Below are 22,044 nucleotides of genomic sequence, written 5' to 3'. Positions count from 1 at the left end.
TGCTCACAAAAGGCTTTTTTAAGACTCTAGTTCACATTCATGCTGTATCAGTGTTTTCATTGGTTAGCGGTGTGGTGTTGCCATTGTAAGTAACATTCCATTTCCCACCTGTTGTTGCATTCTCCAGTAAACGTACGGTATGGACTACTTGGACACTCCTTTGGGAGACGCAGAAAAGCATAACCAGAAGCCTTGTGCAGCATGTCCAGCTGGCTCACTGTCAGCAAGTCTGTTGGACAAAATAATTATTACAACAGGCAATACAGGTCTGTCACCAATTTCATATTCACATATGTGCCCTAAGTTCTAGTACTCAATCGTGAGTTGGATTTGGGATTCTGTATTTAACCACTTGAGGACCGTGGGCTTTACCCCCCTTAAGGACCAGGCACTTTTTTCCATTCAGACCACTGCAGCTTTCACGGTTTATTGCTCGCTTATACAACCTACCACCTAAATGAATTTTGGCTCCTTTTCTTGTCACTAATAAAGCTTTCTTTTGGTGCTATTTGATTGCTGCTGCGATTTTTACTTTTTATTATATTCATCAAAAAAGACATGAATTTTGGCAAAAAAATTATTTTTTTAACTTTCTGTGCTGACATTTTTCAAATAAAGTAAAATTTCTGAATACATGCAGCGCGAAAAATGTGGACAAACATGTTTTTGATAAAAAAAAACCCCATTCAGTGTATATTTATTGGTTTGGGTAAAAGTTATAGCGTTTACAAACTATGGTGCAAAAAGTGAATTTTCCCACTTTCAAGCATCTATGACTTTTCTGATCCCCTGTCATGTTTCATGAGGGGCTAGAATTCCAGGATAGTATAAATACCCCCCAAATGACCCCATTTTGGAAATAAGACATCCCAAAGTATTCACTGAGAGGCATAGTGAGTTCATAGAAGATATTATTTTTTGTCACAAGTAAGCGGAAAATGACACTTTGTGACAAAAAAAAAAAGTTTCCATTTCTTCTAACTTGCGACAAAAAAAAATGAAATCTGCCACGGACTCCCCATGCCCCTCTCTGAATACCTTGAAGTGTCTACTTTCCAAAATGGGGTCATTTGTGGGGTGTGTTTACTGTCCTCGCATTTTGGGGGGTGCTAATTTGTAAGCACCCCTGTAAAGCCTAAAGGTGCTCATTGGACTTTGGGCCCCTTAGCGCAGTTACGCTGCAAAAAAGTGCCACACATGTGGTATTGCCGTACTCAGTAGAAGTAGTATAATGTGTTTTGGGGTGTATTTTTACACATACCCATGCTGGGTGGGAGAAATATCTCTGTAAATGACAATTTTTTAATTTTTTTTACACACAATTGTCCATTTACAGAGATCTTTCTCCCACTCAGCATGGGTATGTGTAAAAAAACACCCCAAAACAAATTATACTACTTCTCCTGAGTACGGCGATACCACATGTGTGGCACTTTTTTGCACCCTAACTGCGCTAAGGGGCCCAAAGTCCAATGAGTACCTTTAGGATTTCACAGGTCATTTTGAGAAATTTCGTTTCAAGACTACTCCTCATGGTTTAGGGCCCCTAAAATGCCAGGACAGTATAGGAACCCCACAAATGACCCCATTTTAGAAAGAAGACACCCCAAGGTATTCCGTTAGTAGTACGGTGAGTTCATAGAAGATTTTATTTTTTGTCACAAGTTTGGGCCCCTTAGCGCAGTTAGGCTGCAAAAAAGTGCCACACATGTGGTATCGCCGTACTCGGGAGAAGTAGTACAATGTGTTTTGGGGTGTATTTTTACACATACCCATGCTGGGTGGGAGAAAGAACTCTGTAAATGGACAATTGTGTGCAAAAAAATCAAAAGATTGTCATTTACAGAGGTATTTCTCCCACCCAGCATGGGTATGTGTAAAATACACCCGAAAACACATTATACTACTTCTCCCGAGTATGGTGATACCACATGTGTGGCACTTTTTTGCACCCTAACTGCGCTAAGGGGCCCAAAGTCCAATGAGTACCTTTAGGATTTCACAGGTCATTTTTGTTTCAAGACTACTCCTCACTGTTTAGGGCCCCTAAAATGCCAGGGCAGTATAGGAACCCCACTAATGACCCCATTTTAGAAAGAAGACACCCCAAGGTATTCCATTAGGAGTATGGTGAGTTCATAGAAGTTTTTATTTTTTTGTCACAAGTTTTGTGACAAAAAAATGTACAGAGAGATTTCTCCCACCCAGCATGGGTATGTGTAAAAATACACCCCAAAACACATTATACTACTTCTCCTGAGTACAGTGGTACCACATGTGTGACACTTTTTTTGCAGCCTAGGTGCGCTAAGGGGCCTAACGTCCTATTCACAGGTCATTTTGAGGCATTTGTTTTCTAGACTACTCCTCACGGTTTAGGGCCCCTAAAATGCCAGGGCAGTATAGGAACCCCACAAGTGACCCCATTTTAGAAAGAAGACACCCCAAGGTATTCCGTTAGGTGTATGGTGAGTTCATAGAAGATTTTATTTTTTGTCACAAGTTAGTGAAAAATGACACTTTGTGAAAAAAACCCAATAAAAATCAATTTCCGCTAACTGTTGACAAATAATAAAATCTTCTTTGAACTCGTCATACACCTAACAGAATACCTTGGGGTGTCTTTTTTTCTAAAATGGGGTCACTTGTGGGGTGCTATACCGCCCTGGCATTTTACGGGCCCAAAACCGTGTGCAGTCTGGAAACCAAATGTCTCAAAATGACTGTTCAGGGGTATAAGCATCTGCAAATTTTGATGACAGGTGGTGTATGAGGGGGCGAATTTTGTGGAACCGGTCATAAGCAGGGTGGCCTTTTAAATGACAGGTTGTATTGGGTCTGATCTGATGGATAGGAGTGCTAGGGGGGGTGACAGGAGGTGATTGATGGGTGTCTCAGGGGGTGGTTAGAGGGGAAAATAGATGCAATCAATGCACTGGGGAGGTGATCGGAAGGGGGTCTGAGGGGGATCTAAGGGTTTGGCCGAGTGATCAGGAGCCCACACGGGGCAAATTAGGGCCTGATCTGATGGGTAGGTGTGCTAGGGGGTGACAGGAGGTGATTGATGGGTGTCTCAAGGTGTGATTAGAGGGGGGAATAGATGCAAGCAATGCACTGGTGAGGTGATCAGGGCTGGGTTCTGAGGGTGTGGGCGGGTGATTGAGTGCCCTAGGGGCAGATAGGGGTCTAATCTGATGGATAGCAGTGACAGGGGGTGATTGATGGGTAATTAGTGGGTGTTTGGAGGAGAGAACAGATGTAAACAATGCACTTGGGAGGTGATCTGACGTCGGATCTGAGGGCGATCTATTGGTGTGGGTGGGTGATCAGATTGCCCGAAAGGGGCAGGTTAGGGGCTGATTGATGGGTGGCAGTGACAGGGGGTGATTGATGAGTGGCAGTGCCAGGGGGTGATTGATGGGTGGCAGTGACAGGGGGTGATTGATGGGTGATTGACAGGTGATTGACAGGTGATCAGTGGGTTATTACAGGGAAGAACAGATGTAACTAATGCACTGGCGAATTGATAAGGGGGGGTCTGAGGGCAATCTGAGCGTGTAGGCAGGTGATTGGGTGCCCGCAAGGGGCAGATTAGGGTCTGATCTGATGGGTAACAGTGACAGGTGGTGATAGGGGGTGATTGATGGGTAATTAGTGGGTGTTTAGGGTAGAGAACAGATGTAAACACTGCACTTGGGAGGTGACCTGACGTCGGATCTGCGGGCGATCTATTGGTGTGGGTGGGTGATCAGATTGCCCGCAAGGGGCAGGTTAGGGGCTGATTGATGGGTGGCAGTGCCAGGGGGTGATTGATGGGTGGCAGTGACAGGGGGTGATTGACAGGTGATTGACAGGTGATCAGGGGGATAGAGGTATACAGTACACAAGGGGGGGGGGGGGTCTGGGGAGAATCTGAGGGGTGGGGGGGTGATCAGGAGTCCCCAGGGGGCAGTTTAGGGTTAAAAAAAAAATTGCGTTGACAGATAGTGACAGGGAGTGATTGATGGGTGATTAGGGGGGTGATTGGGTGTAAACAGGGGTCTGGGGGGTGGGCAGGGGGGGGTCTGAGGGGTGCTGTGGGCGATCAGGGGGCAGGGGTAGGAGATCAGTGTGCTTGGGTGCAGACTAGGGTGGCTGCAGCCTGCCCTGGTGGTCCCTCGGACACTGGGACCACCAGGTCAGGAGGCAGCCTGTATAATACACTTTGTAAACATTACAAAGTGTATTATACACTTTGTATGCGGCGATCGTCGGGTTAACATCCCGCTGGCGCTTCCGTATGGCCGGCACGATGTTGCGGCGGGTGAGCGGAGACAGGCGCCGGCGGAGGATCGCGTCACGGATGACGCGATCGCTCCGCCCATGCCCCTACAAGGACTGCCGCCTTTGGGCATGAGCTGGTCCTTGCGGGCTCCACTTCCCAGCCGCCTCTGTGCGTTAGGCGGTCGGGAAGTGGTTAACTGATGAGTATTTGATACTGTATACCTCTATTTATGATATTGTGATATTGTGTTTTATGGCTTTGTTACTGTTTTAATTTTTATGTCACTTTGTTTTATTTTCAGACCATCCGTGGGAAGTGATTGGAGGTGTGAGGAGCTCCCCTTTAACCCTGCAGCAGCTTGGTGAGTGCTGCGGTCTATGTTTGTATGTATGGGCGCGCTCCGTTGCTATGGCAATGTGGGCGGCAACCTGGCCGCCTTAGCACCACCCGCCGTGACGATGCAGGGGCTGCTGTATTGTCGGGCAGCGTCTGGGCGCAAGTGATTGGTTGTGACGTTCAGCTGACTCAGTCATGTGACTGGGTCACATGACTGTGACGTCACACCACTTTCCTCCGTGAATGGAGGCGGCGGTTTCCGGCATATTGATGCGCCTACTTGTTTGCTTGAGTTGTAGGCAGCGGTGGAGCCTCACCTTTTACTGGTGTGTTTTGAATTCAAATGATTTCATTTGCTATTGGTCCATCTGGACGTGTGTAGTCTTCCACCAGGTCCTCCTTTGTATACTTCCCAGGATTGGTCACTGGTCCGTTTGGGGGCGGGTTTTGCACTATATATGTATGTTTTTGGGCACTATGTGTTTATATGATCGTTTAGCAACTTGACAAAGGCCATTGGAGGCCGAAACATCAGTCTGTTGTTGCTTATCATGCCTGCATTAATAAAGCTGTAAAAGAGCTATAATCCTACAGAGTGGTGCCGATCCTTTCGTGAGATTGCTAAATTCTAGTGCTTTAATACTCCCAGACTGACTGCATAGCACTAGTAGCAATACATACATACAAGCTTTACTTGTGGCACCTGAAATATTGAAGGGTCTGCTGTAGATGCTGTGCACTTTCTCAGTCAGAAGCTCGATGGTGGTCTCTATGTAGTCAGCTGCTCGAATGAAGTTTCGGCTTGAGGCAACAGGTTGCTTGAAGTATGACATGACCTCAGAAGGAGTAATGATGCCCTGTCTGAGTCTCTCTTTAAGGCTGAAATAATGGAATATGTGCTAATTAGCATTACTGTGTTTTTCTTACTATGTTTAAAGGGACTGTAATTCTATGTGCATGTACACTTTCTGAATAGCATACCTTGATCAACATTGCAGATTATTGTTGTTATAATTTAGTATAAATACAAAATTAATAATAGCTTTGCAGATAAGATGTTCTGATGGTTCTATAAATTAAAGTACCCCCAGACTTGACTACCAGTTATTGCAGTTATTGTTTGAGCACTTTTTTCCCTTGGATATGATCTGGATTGAGAGTTGAAAATTATGTAACTGAGCTGAAAGCAACTGCAGCACAGAGCTTTGACGTCAGGAATTTGTTCTGTGATCTAACACAGTAGAAGCAGTTCTGTGTGATTCTGTATAGCAGCTACATTGATTGTAAGCAGCAGAATGCTGTGTTTCCTTAAGGTAAAGCTCCTTCCAGTGGTTGCTATGCTGAGCTGCAGGGGGGAAGGAGGGAGTATTTTTTACACAGATTAAAATATATTGGGATAAAGGCAAGCTGGACAACTATACAGGCATTATAGAGATGGGAGACAAGTTTTTTCCCTTGTCTGTTTTGCCAAAATGTAAATCCAATTTCAATTTACTGAAAATGTCTCTACATTTTCTGCTTTTTTTAAACAGTGATGTGTACTGTAAATTGTTTCTGGTGAAGCCCAGGCATTCTGACACGTGTAACATTGGAGCACTACACGTTTTGCACTCGTTACCCTTCAAAAGTTTTAAAGTACAAATAGTATTGCTGTTCAGTGCCAAATCCAATGACACTGAACTGAGTTTTGAAATGGATTACTATTATATGAAATACCAGTATGTATACAACATATGTAGAGACAGGAGGAAGCTTACAGGTCACGGGTGTGTTTATAGGCACTATCGACAATCTTCTTTGCATGTTGGAGAGTATCGAGGATTAAGTTGTTGTCTAACTCTTCAACTCCATCTAGACAGGAAACACAGACATGCGTGTAAAGATAATGATAATATGGTTAAGAAACAATGCCATTATACTGTACACTGGTCAAGAAGTTGTACAACCAATGAGAAAATACATATTACTGTTCTGATGGTTAATACTGTTACAGAGTGACATCTTATCGTCACTATCAATGGCATAGCAATAGGGGTTGCAGAGGTAGTGACCGCATCAGGCCCCTTGTGCTCCCTCAAGCGCAATAATAGCTCTCTATTGGCCCTGTGCTGTTAATAATGAGTTCTATAGATTCTTTAAATAGTAGTAATCATTAACAAACTGTTTCCCGCCCCCTACTTGCACCTCTGATACTGTGGAAATCCTTGGCAGGTTTTGGTGCGTCGTATTAATTGTTATGTATAATCATGCGAATAGGTTGCAGAGGTGGCACACCTTACCCATAGGTGTGGGTGCTGTATCCTGTGGGGAGCTGAGCCCAAGTGCCCGCTATTCAGTCAAGTGAAAAGTCCAGGTTAGCACAGCGTTTCAGAATGCAAAATTTTCAATTTGTTGCTTCATAAGCACATGGATATGACTATTGTTTCGGGGCCACGGCGGGTCCCCTTCTTCAGATAGTGCAAACAAACTGTTTGTTTGCACTATCTGAAGAAGGGGACCCGCCGTGGCCCTGAAACAATTGTCATATCCATGTGCTTATGAAGCAACAAATTGAAAATTTTGCATTCTGAAACGGTGTGCTAACCTGGACTTTTCACTTGACCAATTGTTATGTATAGCATGCTTGGGGGGCCCCATGTAAAACTTGCACCAGGGCCCATAGCTCCTTAGCTACGCCAGTGACCACTATGGGTTACTCTGCCCATCATTGTTATGTTTGGCACTGTGACTTTGTTATATTTGACACTCTGTATCAAAATAACAGGGGCTGCAGAGGTTGCTACTAGTGTTGGGCGAACAGTGTTCGCCACTGTTCGGGTTCTGCAGAACATCACCCTGTTCGGGTGATGTTCGAGTTCGGCCGAACACCTGACGGTGCTCGGCCAAACCGTTCGGCCATATGGCCGAACTAAGAGCGCATGGCCGAACGTTCCCCGAACGTTCGGCTAGCGCTGTGATTGGCCGAACGGGTCACGTGGTTCGGACCCGAACGCGCTCTGATTGGCCGAACTGTCACGTGGTTCGGGTAAATAAATACCCGAACCACGTCATATCTCCGCCATTTGTCTGTGGGTTTAGCTTTGGGTAGGCAGGCAGGGTAGTTCGCGCTCCAGCCACGCTAGCCAGGGTCCCCCCCAGTCATTGTGTGTCGCTGCTGGGAATAGTAGTACACCGCTCGCTCAGCATTCTGTTTACTGCCACTCTGTGTACCTCGCTCAGCCACACTATATAGCATTCTGTTTACTGCCACTCTGTGTCTGCTGGGAATAGTAGTACACCGCTTGCACAGCCACACTATATAGCATTCTGTTTACTGCCACTCTGTGTACCTCGCTCAGCCACACTATATAGCATTCTGTTTACTGCCACTCTGTGTCTGCTGGGAATAGTGGTACACCGCTCGCTCAGCCACACTATATAGCATTCTGTTCACTGTTCTGTGTCTGCTTGGAATAGTGGTACACCGCTCGTTCAGCCACACTATATAGCATTCTGTGTACTGTTCTGTGTCTGCTGGGAACAGTAGTACACCGCTCGTTCAGCCACACTATATAGCATTCTGTGTACTGTTCTGTGTCTGCTGGGAACAGTAGTACACCGCTCGCTCAGCCACACTATATAGCATTCTGTTCACTGTTCTGTGTCTGCTGGGAATAGTGGTACACCGCTCGCTCAGCCACACTATATAGCATTCTGTTCACTGTTCTGTGTCTGCTGGGAATAGTGGTACACCGCTCGCTCAGCCACACTATATAGCATTCTGTTTACTGTTCTGTGTCTGCTGGGAATAGTGGTACACCGCTCGCTCATCCACACTATATAGCATTCTGTTCACTGTTCTGTGTCTGCTGGGAATAGTGGTACACCGCTCGCTCAGCCACACTATATAGCATTCTGTTCACTGTTCTGTGTCTGCTGGGAATAGTGGTACACCGCTCGCTCAGCCACACTATATAGCATTCTGTTTACTGCCACTCTGTGTACCTCGCTCAGCCACACTATATAGCATTCTGTTTACTGCCACTCTGTGTCTGCTGGGAATAGTGGTACACCGCTCGCTCAGCCACACTATATAGCATTCTGTTCACTGTTCTGTGTCTGCTTGGAATAGTGGTACACCGCTCGCTCAGCCACACTATATAGCATTCTGTTTACTGTTCTGTGTCTGCTGGGAATAGTGGTACACCGCTCGCTCAGCCACACTATATAGCATTCTGTTCACTGTTCTGTGTCTGCTGGGAATAGTGGTACACCGCTCGCTCAGCCACACTATATAGCATTCTGTTTACTGTTCTGTGTCTGCTGGGAACAGTAGTACACCGCTCGCTCAGCCAGAGTATATAGCATTGTGTTTACTGCCACTCTGTGTACACCGCTCAGCCAGACTATATACCATTGTTTACTGACACTCTGTGTACACCACTCAGCCACACTATATACCATTGTTTACTGACACTCTGTGTACACCGCTCAGCCAGACTATATACCATTGTTTACTGCCACTCTGATTCTGCTGGGAACAGTAGTACACCGCTCGCTCAGCCAGACTATATAGCATTGTGTTTACTGCCACTCTGTGTACACCGCTCAGCCACACTATATAGCATTGCGTACTCTGCCAGTCAGTGTGTATATTGCTGGGATCAGTAATACTCCACTCACCGTCAACCACTATATGAGCTCAACATGAGTTCCCCAGAGACCTCCGCTGTGAGCAGCACTCCCAACAACAGCAACAGCCAACGCCCCACGCAAGCTATAACATCCACCCCAGCAGCCAGTGGTCAGCAGCAGCCCTCCCCGGAGGAGAACGTTGTGTCCATCAGTCCGTCGCCAGAGCGATTAATGAGGGCTGCCATTGAGGAGATGATGGGGCCTGATGTGGAGGAGGAGGTCTGGCTCAGGCCAGCATCCCAAGTTAATGTTGAGGACGATGAGGGGTCTGTGTCTGGGGATGTTGGGGTGGCAGAGGTGGTGGGTGGGTCAGACTCAGGAGAAGAGTTGTATGATGAGGATGATGATCGGGACCATCTGTATGTGCCTCAGAGTCCGACCCCGGAAAACATGTTGTATCGTGTGTTTAGGTACTAAAATCTGCGTTCCCTCCCAGTAGTGTTGGGCGAACAGTGTTTGCCACTGTTCGGGTTCTGCAGAACATCACCCTGTTCGGGGTGACTATATAGCAGACTATATAGCATTGTGTTTAATGCCACTCTGTGTACACGGCTCAGCCACACTATATAGCATTGTGTTTACTTCCACTCTGTGTCTGCTGGGAACAGTAGTACACCGCTCACCCGCCACTGTATAGCATTGTGCTCTGTGTCACTGCTGACAATAGTGGTACACCGCTCACCCACCACTGTATAGCATTTCTGTACTGCCACTGTACTGCTGCCAGTCAGCGTGTACTTTAAGGATAAGTGAAATGAGGAAGAAATCCGGTGAAAGAGGGAGGGGCAAGGGAAGAGGTGTTTCCCCTGACGGTTCACGTACAGGCCACAGGGGAGCACCCAAGAAAACCCACTCAATACTGCCCATGTTGTCCAGGACAACAACCCTCACAGATCCAAAAGAACAGGACCAGATAATTACTTGGATGACCTCTCAAGCGTCCAGCAGTGGGTTAAGCAGCACCAGCACATCACGCACGAGGTCCGAGTCCTCAGCCAGTTAAAGTCTGGGCTTTCTTTGAAGACTGCACTGAGGATGTTACCATGGCGATTTGCAAGGTGTGCAAGACCCGCCTGAGCAGGGGGAAAAGTATTAACAACCTCTCCACCACCAGCATGAGCCGCCACATTCTATCCAAACATCCCACTCTGTGGGCAAACGCGGCAGGACAGGGTACCACCAGCAACACTGCCTCCCTTGGGTTCACCAGACTCACCACCAGACCCGCCTCAGCAGCAGCAGTAGCCCAGCCATTGCGTGGTTCACAACATTCACAAACATCAGACGATGCTGACACTGTCACTTTCCGGACTAGTGCTCTTGAGGTCTCCCAGTGTTCATCAAACACAACAACCAACAGCCCTTCGGTGTGCAGCGCTACGGTTGAGTTGTCTGTTTCTGAGATGTTTGAGCACAAGAGGAAATTGCCAGCAAATGACCCCCGGGCCGTGGCAGTAACAGCCAGCCAGCATAGCCAAGCTTCTGGCCTGCGAAATGCTGCCATATCGAGTGGTGGAGACAAACAGCTTCAAGGGCATGATGTCAGTGGCCATCCCACGTTACGTGGTTCCCAGCCGCTACCACTTTGCGCGCTCTGCAGTGCCTGAGTTGCATGAGCACGTGGTCAGCTAAATAACCCGAAGCTTGAAGAATGCCGTTGCCTGCAAGGTTCACCTCACCACTGACACCTGGACGAGTGCGTTCGGCCAGGGTCGATACATCTCCCTTACCGCGCACTGGGTGAACCTTGTGGAGCCTGGCAGCGATTCCTCACCTGCTACGGCGCGGGTGTTGCCCACGCCGCAAACAGCTGGATAACAACAGCAGCACCTACCTCTCTGACTCCTTCTCCTCCAACGCATCTCAAAGCTGTACCTCATCCGGAAATGCTAACCCAGCACCAGCAGCAGTAGGATCGTGGAAGCAGTGCAGCACAGCTGTTGGCATGCGTCAGCAAGCGTTGCTGAAGCTGATCTGCCTTGGGGATAAGCAGCACACAGGGGAGGAAATTTGGAGGGGAATAAAGGAACAGACGGATTTGTGGCTGGCACCGCTGGACCTGAAACCGGGCATGAAGCTAGACACCTGGCACGAACTGGCAATGTACGCAATAGAGGTGCTGGCTTGCCCGGCAGCCAGCGTTATGTCGGAACGCTGTTTCAGTGCTGCCGGAGGCATCATCACAGATCGGCGTATCCGCCTCTCCACAGAAAATGCAGACCGTCTGACTCAAATTAAAATGAATCAATCCTGGATTGGAAACGACTACGCAACACTCCTGGACCCCAACCAAGTAACATGACCGATGAACATCTGGGATGGTTTAGCGTTTCCGGTCCCTGTTTATTGAACCTCTCATCTGTATTACATTTATGACTGCATGGCGGCAAAAAGCATTGCTGCTATATCCGCACGCTTTTTGTCCTCATGCAAGGCCTGGGTTGTTGTGTCTCACAAAGCGTGGCCTTCTCCTCCTGCGCCTCCTCCTGTTCCATCACGTGTGCTGCTGCTGCTGCTGGGTTACCGTTGCCGCGTGGTCCCTGTTTATTGAACCTCTTATCTTTATTACATTTATGACTACATGGCGGTACAAAGCATGCTATCCGCACGCTTTTTGTCCTCATGCAAGGCCTGGGTTGTTGTGTCTCACAAAGCGTGGCCTTCTCCTCCTGCGCCTCCTCCTGTTCCATCACGTGTGCTGCTGCTGCTGCTGCTGCTGGGTTAGCGTTGCCGCGTGGTCCCTGTTTATTGAACCTCTTATCTTTATTACATTTATGACTACATGGCGGTACAAAGCATGCTATCCGCACGCTTTTTGTCCTCATGCAAGGCCTGGGTTGTTGTGTCTCACAAAGCGTGGCCTTCTCCTCCTGCGCCTCCTCCTGTTCCATCACGTGTGCTGCTGCTGGGTTAGCGTTGCCGCGTGGTCCCTGTTTATTGAACCACTTATCTTTATTACATTTATGACTGCATGGTGGTACAAAGCATGCTATCCGCACGCTTCTTGTCCTCATGCAAGGCCTGGGTTGTTGTGTCTCAAAGCGTGGCCTTCTCCTCCTGCGCCACCCTCCTCCTGTTCCATCACGTGTGCTGCTGCTGGGTTAGCATTACCGGTCCCTTTTCCTGGAACCTCTTATATGTATTACATTTATGACTGCATGCCGACAAAAAGCATGTTACCTGTGCAAAGAAAACAGACATTTCCCGCATTTAAAAGACAGTTTTCCCTTTGAAACTTTAAAATCGATTTTCTCAAAAACTATAAGCTCTTTTTGCTAAATTTTTTTTTCCTCTTGTACCCACTCCCAAGGTGCACATACCCTGTAAATTTGGGGTATGTAGCATATAAGGAGGCTTTACAAAGCACAAAAGTTCGGGTCCCCATTGACTTCCATTATGTTCGGAGTTCGGGTCGAACACCCGAACATCGCGGCCATGTTCGGCCTGTTCGGCCCGAACCCGAACATCTAGATGTTCGCCCAACACTAGTTGCTACAGCACCAGGGGCCGTGGACCAGAGGGCCTATTAAGGCCTTACTTTAGTTGCTGCCTTAGTCCTTAATTGGTACTACAGTGATAATGATCATATCTATATGCTATGAATAATTGTAATCATTAAGAAATTGTAACCTCTCCCCAGCTTAAGCCTTTCACGCTGCAGCAGTTCCGGGAAAACAGGGTTTGTTGTTCCATATCACACTAAGTTTATATATAAAGCGGTGAAGGGTCCAGAATAAAAGTTCCTGGTCTGGAGAGCCCTCCCCCCCCCAGTACCTCTGAGGACCTTGTGTCCTATCCTAACTCTAACATGAACATCTCTCGGCAGCAACTCCATGGTCTTTCTGGACCTGCAACTGGAAGGATCCCCTACCTCAGGTTTTATTACTACCACCACTTATCATAAGCCGTGTGGTGGCAATTCCAATTTATTGGCAACTAGCTGTCATTCGTGGCATACGATTTGTGGGATCTTCATTTGTGAATTTAACTTATGGAGTGGCTTTCCATACCCAGCACCCTCCAACATGCACAAAGCACCATTGGTGAGAAAGAGCTTTTTAGATTTTTTCCTTGCATAATACTCAGTGTGCCTATTACTGCATTCACATACGTACAAATGTATGTACATTCATATAAATATGATATATGACTTGCTGCATTGCACTAGCTTACTATATAGCCTTATCCCATTTAGATGTAAAATGGAATATATTGTACATGAATATCTGCAGTGGCGTAGCAATAGGGGTTGCAGAGGTAGCGACCGCTCTGGGCCCCTGGACCAGAGGGGCCCACTAGTGGCCCTCCTTCATCCATCTTATTAGCTTTTTTATTGCTGCTATACTGGTAATGAACACCTCTGTATGTGCATTGCATAGTGGTAAGCCTAAACCCACTATTTTCTTACTCTAAATGCACCACTGCAGCTGGCCTTGGTAGTTTTTGGGGCTCTATGTCAATAGATTGCATGGGGCCCCATGTAAAACTTGCACCGGGGCCCCAAGCTCCTTACTTATGCCACTGAATATCTGAATACTAAGGGCTGGTTCACATGGAATTTTGCTGGTATTAAATGCGTTTTTAAAGTAATGTTTGAGACCTCTTTCACATCAGACAACGCGTGCAGGAGCTGTTCTCCTGCATGCGTTGAATAACCTGCGGTGTGTCGTCGGAAATCTGTGGTGTGACGCAATCAGCGGCGGTAACTATTATTGAACCTGGCGGGAAAACGCTCCCGGGTGCGTCAAACTGCAACGCACCGAAACGCAGCGTCAGGTGTGAAAGGTAAAATGAAAGTCTATGGACTTTCATTTTACCTTGGTTAACGCAAAGAATTGCCTTTGCGTTGCAATGCAGGAAAAGGGCTCTGGTGTGAAAGAGCCCTTAGGGATCTACTGCTGTCCCGTGCAAGTGAATGGGTGCATTTAGTAGGAGCTTTTGCAAGCTTTTATGAAAAGCCTGTCAGTAGATCCCGCATCTTGTCTCAAAAGCAACATGCAGCTTCTAGAAGTTGTTTGCTTTTGCTGGCATTGCGTTTGAATGCCTGCAAAAGCCACTGAAAGCCAACAAAAGCCCAAAACCCAGCCCATTCCCTACACCCACTACCTACAAAAAGCTCAGAAAATACAACACTCTCCCGAAAGCCATTAAAAGCCTTCAAAAGACATTAAAAGCTAAGCTGTTAAACTCTGGCATTCTTGAAAAAAACAAACAGAACTCAGCAGAAGCTCCCACACCCTAGTCTTGAAAAAGTGCCGCAGGTGCTGTATTATTTGTCTGCCCAGTTTGATGTAAATATATATATTTTGTCATTGTCCAGTTAATATGTATTTATATTGTGAACCCTGTATTACATAAACATAGAACATTCATCCTAAATTACATGGTTAATAAAGAGAAAATGACTTACCATAAAAAGATGCTGTACCGATCTGCACCAATCCAAAGACCAGAAGAAGCGAAATACAGACACGGAGGATGGCCATATCCCAGCTCCTACAAAAAACCAGGATTTACTATCTGTTTATAAATGTACTCTACTTGTCTCTGATGTGGGATGGAGAATATTGTACATCAGTACATGATGGTTGGCAATATACTGTATGTCGGCAGCAGTACACAGCAGTTTAGGGAATAATAGTATGTGGCAGATGTCTCACCTTCTCTATCCTGGATCTGCTGCTCTTAGGAGTGGTCTTCTGTATTTATAAGGGGTTATATATTGGTGTGAGTGAGGAAGTCAGAGAAGGGCAGGATGGGCCAAGAGGACAACGCTAATTAAGCAATGCAATTTCACATGGCTAAAGCCTATTGCAGAATGTTCTGCTTTAGAAAGTCTGACATAACCATTGTTGAAAACTGTTCAGCTGAACAAAGATCTTTTACTAAGAAAGTATGACAGACACACTTGTAATTACCATGAGCTCTTTGCTAATTATGGATTGAATAAGAACCATAGCATGTGTACACTGCTTTTTTTTTCCCTTCGATAACCTGGCCTTTTGAATTCTGGGATGTTAACGGTAACACTGTGTATCAAGAGAATAATCACTCTCCAAAAAGAGAAAAAATCCCTTTCAACCTCAATATTCCTTTCATATTACTAAAAACAGCTGAAGTCACAGGTTTACTTTTGGGCCGGTTTTACACCTGAGGCAAGAGTTGCGGTGCGATGCGCCGCCCCATCACATCGCATTGCAACGACAAAAACTAGATTCATATCACCCTGCAGCAGAGCGCATCGTCAGGGTCAATGCATTGGTAAAACAACAAGGTGGAAGCCTCATGTTGTGGGGATGGTTTGCTGCAGGAAGGACTGGTGCAAGTCATGACACCTTCCTTTATGAGGAAGGAAAACTATGTAAATATACTACAGCAACATCTCAAAAGCTCTGCAAGAAAAATCAAGCTCGGTCACAAATAAGACCTCCAAATGTGTGGCAAAATGGTCTTAGCACAAAGTCAAAGTATAGGAGTGACAATCACAAAGATATGACTTCAATCCAACAGAATTGGATTGACAGAATTCCTGAGCGTGTTGGAGTACCCAATTATAGGAGCACATGTTTCTTGTGCAATCCCACTACCCCAAATTTTGGAGTGATCAAGATAAGCACCTTTTCTCCAATTGAAGCAAATCTGTAACAAAAAAAGGTCAGATACTTACCTATGAAGAGGGAAGGTCTTGGATCTCATAGAGCCTTCCCTGTCCTATCTTGGTGTCCGCAATCCAGCAATGTCTCCAGTTACAATTTTCCACCTCCGGGAGCACTTGGAAGGCTTCAGAAGCATTTGGGTCCCCTAGTGCTTCTGAAGATGGGGGGTTCCGTACTGGGCATGAGCCGCCCATGTTTGAAGCACTCAGGGACACAAGTGTTTTCAAAGCCTTCCTAGGATCCCTGAATCCGTATTCCACCAGTAGATGATAGCGCTGGAACAAGGAGACTGAGTGAGGCCGGAGATGGCTCTAGAGCAGTCTCCTCAAACTAAGGCCTGCGGGCCGAATGTGGCCCCCTGAGGCTTTTTACCAGCCCCCCACACACAAAATATATTGCCTATAGATGTGGTCAGCTACATCTTTAAATATTGGCGGTCCACATATAGAATAGCAATGCTGCCACCACCCATCCACATGGAAGCCAGAAAGCAGTAATTCGCTAGTTTCCAATCAAATTCCACATCAGGTGACACTGCTGTCCAACTGGACTTCAGGTTGTCACCTGGGTATGCTTCACTGTCTGGCCCGCAAAGACTTCTATATCATTTTATGCATACTCCGGCCCCCCAGCAGTCTGAAGTATGTTGACCCGACCCTCGACCCAAAACGTTTGGGGACCCCTGCTCTAGAGGGTCCAGAGCATTCTCTCTATATAGGCAACTATCAAACATTTTTTTAAATCTTCACTTCAGTATCACTTTAATGTGTATAGGGGTCTTCTGAGATTCCTTTCACATTGGCCCAGTATGTAAAAGGAAACAATATAAGCAGGTAATGACAGTGAAATAATATCAATAACATTTAGGAAACAATTTAGTAGTGTTAACTGGCTACAGTAGCAAGTTCCAAAAGGCTATTTGATGGACACTTGTTGCGGACCAAGATGGCAGGTACTGGCAGTTTAGATGATGATAGGATGCTATATGGTACATGGGAGCAGGTCTCAGCCGATTGCGTGTAGGCAGATGTTGCATGGCTCACAGCAGCTGATAATAGCAAGTAAGATGTGACCAGAAGCTGCACTGAGCAGATCTGCAGGTTGGATGTGGGTAGATGTCCCATTGAGAAATTAGCCTTTAAATGAGGTTTCCAGAACACCATTCCCACATCCTTGGTATTACTATATCTTACGTTACAACAATTTTTTTATTTATCAAGAAATAGAACATGGCTTTAATCACATCAAACTGTAGATCCTGGAAACAGGAAATTTGGGCACCTGGGGCTAATAGACAATTTGGGCGCCCCATTGGCACTAATGCAAATATTGGGTATAGGGCACCAAAAGCAGAAATTTGGGTGCTTGATAAACAGTGGGCATAGGGCCCGTCAAACTGAAATTTTATTTGTATTTGAGAATTATTGATTTTAAATTTGTAGTTTTCAAATTTGAAATGTATTGTTTTAGAAATGTATAGGTTTTTTGTATTTACCTTATTTGTAGTGGAGGAAGGGAAGGGGTTTAAGGTTAGGCGTCAGGAGAGGGGGGGGGGGGGTAAATGGTCAGGCGTCAGAAAGGGGGGTTTAGGGTTAGGCATCAGGAAGAGAGGTTTTGAGGTTAGGCATCAGGAAGGGGGGTTTTAGGGTAAGGCGTCAGGAAAGGGGGTTTTAAGGTTAGGCAACGGAGGGGGGATGGTTCTGTGCGAGAAGAGGGGTAGGTTTAGTTGTTGTAAAATATCGCTAAGATTTACTATCTTAATGTTCATTTGGCGTCCAATTTACAATGCAATTTATCATTTAGACTTTTATCAGCTTCCCCCAGCACACATTTTTCCTTGTGCCTCTATTTCATGCGTGTGTAAAACCTGTCCCACTGGCTATAATATAAACCCCATGTTAATCATAAAAAATCTAGGAGTGCTGAGGAGAAGAAGCTAAAGAAACGGCACTGGAAGGTAAGGAACCTCACTCTGGCTACTTATACTTGGAGGATATCTGACTACCTAAACTGAGAGAATCTGGCTACATACACTTGGGGGATATTTGACTACCTACTTATTCAAGGGGAACCTGGTTACCTATACAGAAACCTATACAGGTACCTGGCTACCTATTCTGGGGGAATTTGGCTACCCATGCTTGGTGGAGGGGGGGGGTCACACTGACTACCACAAACGTTTTGCGATAGTGTTCTGTGGACTGATGAAACAAAATTAGAACTGTTTGGGCCCATGGATAAACGCTATGTTTGGAGGAGGAAGAACAAGGCCTATGAAGAAAAGAACACCTTGCCTACCATGAAGCTTGGCGGGGGGTCAATCATGCTTTGGGGCTGTTTTGCTTCTGCAGGTACAGGGAAGCTTCAGCGTGTGCAAGGTACCATGAATTCTCTTCAGTACCAGGAGATATTGGATGAAAATGTGATGCAGTCCATCACAAACCTGAGGCTTGGGAGACGTTGGATCTTTCAACAGGACAATGATCCCAAGCATACCTCCAAGTCCACTAGAGCATGGTTGCAGATTAAAGGCTGGAACATTTTGGAGTGGCCATCGCAGTCACCAGACTTAAATCCGATTGAGAACCTCTGGTGGGACTTAAGGAGGACCAGAAAAAGATTTTATACATACCTGGGGCTTCCTCCAGCCCCATAAGCCTGGATCGCTCCCACGCTGCCGTCCTCCGCTGCCTCTATCCGCTGGTACCGGGTCCCGTACTTTCGGTCAGTAGACGCAAGCGCAGTGCGTCACTGCCAGTGGACGCGGCCAATTTTCCGCATGCACAGGGGCTCCCTCCATATCCTTATGCATGCGCCTCTATACTACGCAGGCGCATGCATAAGGATATGGAGGGACCCCCTGTGCATGAGGAAAATTGGCTGCGTACGCCGGAAGTGCCGGGCCCCGGAAGCGGCGATAGAGGCAGCGGAGGATGGGGGCGTGAGAGCAATCCAGGCTTATGGGGCAGGAGGAAGCCCCAGGTATGTATAACATCTTTTCCTATTTTTTCATTAGCTTCGTCTCTGGTTCCCTTTAACCACTTAACGACCGCCTAACGGCGGCTGGTCATTAGTGGTTTTACATGAAAACGTTCCATGTCAGTTCACTGAGGTGTCTCCGTGAACTGCCTACGAGCCTCCGATCGCGGCTCGCAGGCGAAATGTAAACACGCGGGGAAGAAATCCCCGCTGTTTACATCATACGGCGCTGCTGCACAGCAGCACCGTAAAGGAGATCAGCGATCCCCGGCCTCTGATTGGCTGGGGATCGCCGGCATCTGATAGGCTGAAGACTATCAGAGGCGGCGCAGGACGGATATCCATCCTGCGCCGCCAAGGGGAAGGAGGGGAGGTAGGCGAAGAGAGGGAGGGCGGAAATCGCTGCGGAGGGGGGCTTTGATGAGCCCCCCCCCCCCCCCCCCGGTAACCACAAGTAGCCGGCGGCGATCAGACCCCCCCAGAAGGACATCCCCCTAGTGGGGAAAAAAAGGGGGGGGGGATTCTGGTCGCCCTGACTGCAACAGGATCTGTGCTGTGGGCTGGAGAGCCCACGCAGCACAGATTCATCAGAATTGGCCCGGTCCTTAAAAAGTAACTGTCAGGCTGCAAAAGCTAATTTAAACCTCTATTCTCCTGTGTTAAACAGTTTAGAAGGAAGCCAAAAAGGCAATACTGAAGTTAAAAATCTCTCTTACTTTGATGTGTGCTGAACAGCAAGGCTCGTTATTCCCAAGTTCCTAAAGAGGCCGGCAGGACGCATAACAGATACTGCAAAGCATTCTGGGGCTGCTGCTTCTCCCCACTGCACTACCTTGGGTCCTCCCCTTCATTTCCCTATCACGCCCTAAGGCTGCTTTCACAGTGGAAAGTTACAGGCTCATGTTACAGCAGCTTGTAACAGCAGCCTAAACTCACAGCACTGAAAAATCACAGGGCACATGTTCCGTTAGAGTATACTGCATGAGTCTGCTATTGTTCCTAGCCACATGGCTAATTAATATTCAGTGCACAGTAGTGTTGTCCGGATCATGAACCATTAGGATCTTTTTTTGTGAGTCGAATCATCAGGAAGCAGGGTGGACATGAGGACACAATTGGCTTCATAGGAGACAGACAAACATGGAACCTGCCATGAGCGGTCAGGAGCATCATTCTCTGCAAATACTATATAAAAATTCTGTGAAATCCAAACGTGGACAGTGAAATGCATATGTAATGTAAGTACAGACAATATTTAGCTACTGATATATGTGTTTGTTTTCTCTGAGACCCTATACCTAACAGCTCCTCTGTGGTTAAAGAAAGCAGTTACAAGTGCCTCTTTGATTTAATTGTAAACAAGAGGACTGAAATAATCAAAATCAATGTCAAACTGGCCAAAACACTCAATTTCAGTGGGAATTGAATAATTTTGAACACAACTGTATACTGGGGTGGGGCATGATTGGCTATCTGTACTGGGGAGAATCTAGCTGCCTATACTGGGCTGATATCGGACTACCTACATTGGGGAAAACCGGTTACCTATGCTGGAGGTAATCTGGTGGCTGCCTATAGTATACTACTGGGGCAGGGGACAGCAATAAAAACCACTAACATGTAAACACTGAAAAAATAAACAATAAAACAATGTAAACACTGAAAAAATGCACAATAAAACTTGATGAGGATTGTCCGGAGTCTCACTCCACATGCTGCACACCAAAGATGTACAGGGCAGCAAATCAGTGCAGACTCCTGAATTAAGACAAAGCACACATACTGCAATATTAGTTATGACAATATGACCATTCCTGCCACTTGTCACTGTCCAAAAACACTTTGGCTGCAATATGAAGCTGCCATATATCTCTCAATTCCTTACCTTATAATATGTAATAAATAGTGAAATGGAAAGAACATGGTACCCACAACAAACCTGCCAAGAATGTCTGTCCACGAATGGGGGTAAATACTTTTCCAAGGCACTGTCATTTTATTCAGATCTTTTAAATTCAATCTATTCTCTCGACTAATTGTATTATTTCAAACAAATCCACCATACCCATGTCTGTACTAATCTCCTCCTGTAACCTATGCTACAACCCGTGCAATGGGCATAAATCTGCCAGTTATATTTATATTTGATGTGTTGTATTTTGAATTGGCAAGAGCGGTTTCTTATATGAGCATTGAGTATCTAGGCACTGAATTTTTGAAGTTAGTCCTGAGAACTCAAGAAAAGCGTTGCCGTAGTGCAATTAAAATGTTCCTGTTTACACTGTTATTGAGGTAAGTCACCTATTATTCCTTATTTTTATTGTTTTTAATACATTTTATTACTCCTGTGTGCCTCTTTCCCCATTGTATCTTCCACCTCCATTGGAGGATGGTAATCCTGCCGGCACAACTTAGTGCCCCCCTTTTTTTCTCGAGAGAGAGTGACCACACACAGGAAAACCTGATTACCCAAGTGGAGATGGCTGTTTTCTCCACCTGCCTTATTGGTTGGTTGCCCTGTATTGCAACCCCACTTTGTGAATATTAGTCTCTAATTTCCTGTACCTTAACACGCACTTATATACTACACTATCTGGGCTCCCCTTGTCTGTGCTCTTTTTTAACCTCTTCCTGACCGCGTCACGCCGATGGGCGTGGCTGCGGCGGCAGCCCCAGGACCGCCTAACGCCGATTGGCGTAAAGTCCTGGGGCCAGCTAATGCAGGAGATCGCGCGCAGGCTGCGCGCGCATCTCCTGCTTGGGGGGCGGAGCTCCACCCCGCCTTCAGGCTCGGGTGACTGTTAAACGGCGTGATCGCTGTCTATTTACATGTACAGCACTGCGATCGGCAGCAGCGCTGTACTGGGGACAGCCGTGTGACACGGCTGTCCCCCTGGGACACTGGAGAGCGAACGGCTCTCATAGGCAGAAGCCTATGACAGCCGATCGCCATAATTGGCTGGCTGTGGGGAGGGAGGGAATAGATTTAAAGAAACATACAGTTTTTAATAAAAAAACAGTAACAAAAATATTTGTAAAAAAAAATACACAATCTGGGGGCGATCAGACCCCACCAGCAGAGGGCTGTTGGTGGGGAGAAAAGGGGGTGCAGGGGAATCTGCATCTTAACCTTAA

At 46.5% G+C, this 22,044-nt stretch overlaps 1 protein-coding gene across 1 annotated transcript in view; it reads right to left on the bottom strand.

Moving 5' to 3' along the window:
* The window catches only part of LOC137544686 (myeloperoxidase-like), a 44,033-nt gene extending 29,267 nt beyond the window's left edge, over nucleotides 1-14,766 (bottom strand). The window contains exons 1-4 of the mRNA XM_068265781.1: nucleotides 14,685-14,766; nucleotides 6,358-6,451; nucleotides 5,304-5,479; nucleotides 109-229 (exon numbers count right to left, since the gene is read on the bottom strand). Coding sequence (XP_068121882.1) covers nucleotides 109-229; nucleotides 5,304-5,479; nucleotides 6,358-6,451; nucleotides 14,685-14,760 — 467 coding nt within the window. The 5' untranslated portion in view covers nucleotides 14,761-14,766. The remainder of the gene's footprint in view (nucleotides 1-108; nucleotides 230-5,303; nucleotides 5,480-6,357; nucleotides 6,452-14,684) is intronic.
* Between the last annotated feature and the right edge of the window lie 7,278 nt (nucleotides 14,767-22,044).

The sequence above is a fragment of the Hyperolius riggenbachi genome, chromosome 2 (assembly GCF_040937935.1).
Source record: "Hyperolius riggenbachi isolate aHypRig1 chromosome 2, aHypRig1.pri, whole genome shotgun sequence".
Taxonomy (NCBI): Eukaryota; Metazoa; Chordata; class Amphibia; order Anura; family Hyperoliidae; genus Hyperolius; species Hyperolius riggenbachi.
The sequence above is the reverse complement of the archived record's forward strand: the minus strand, read 5'-3'. Positions and strand labels throughout refer to the sequence as shown.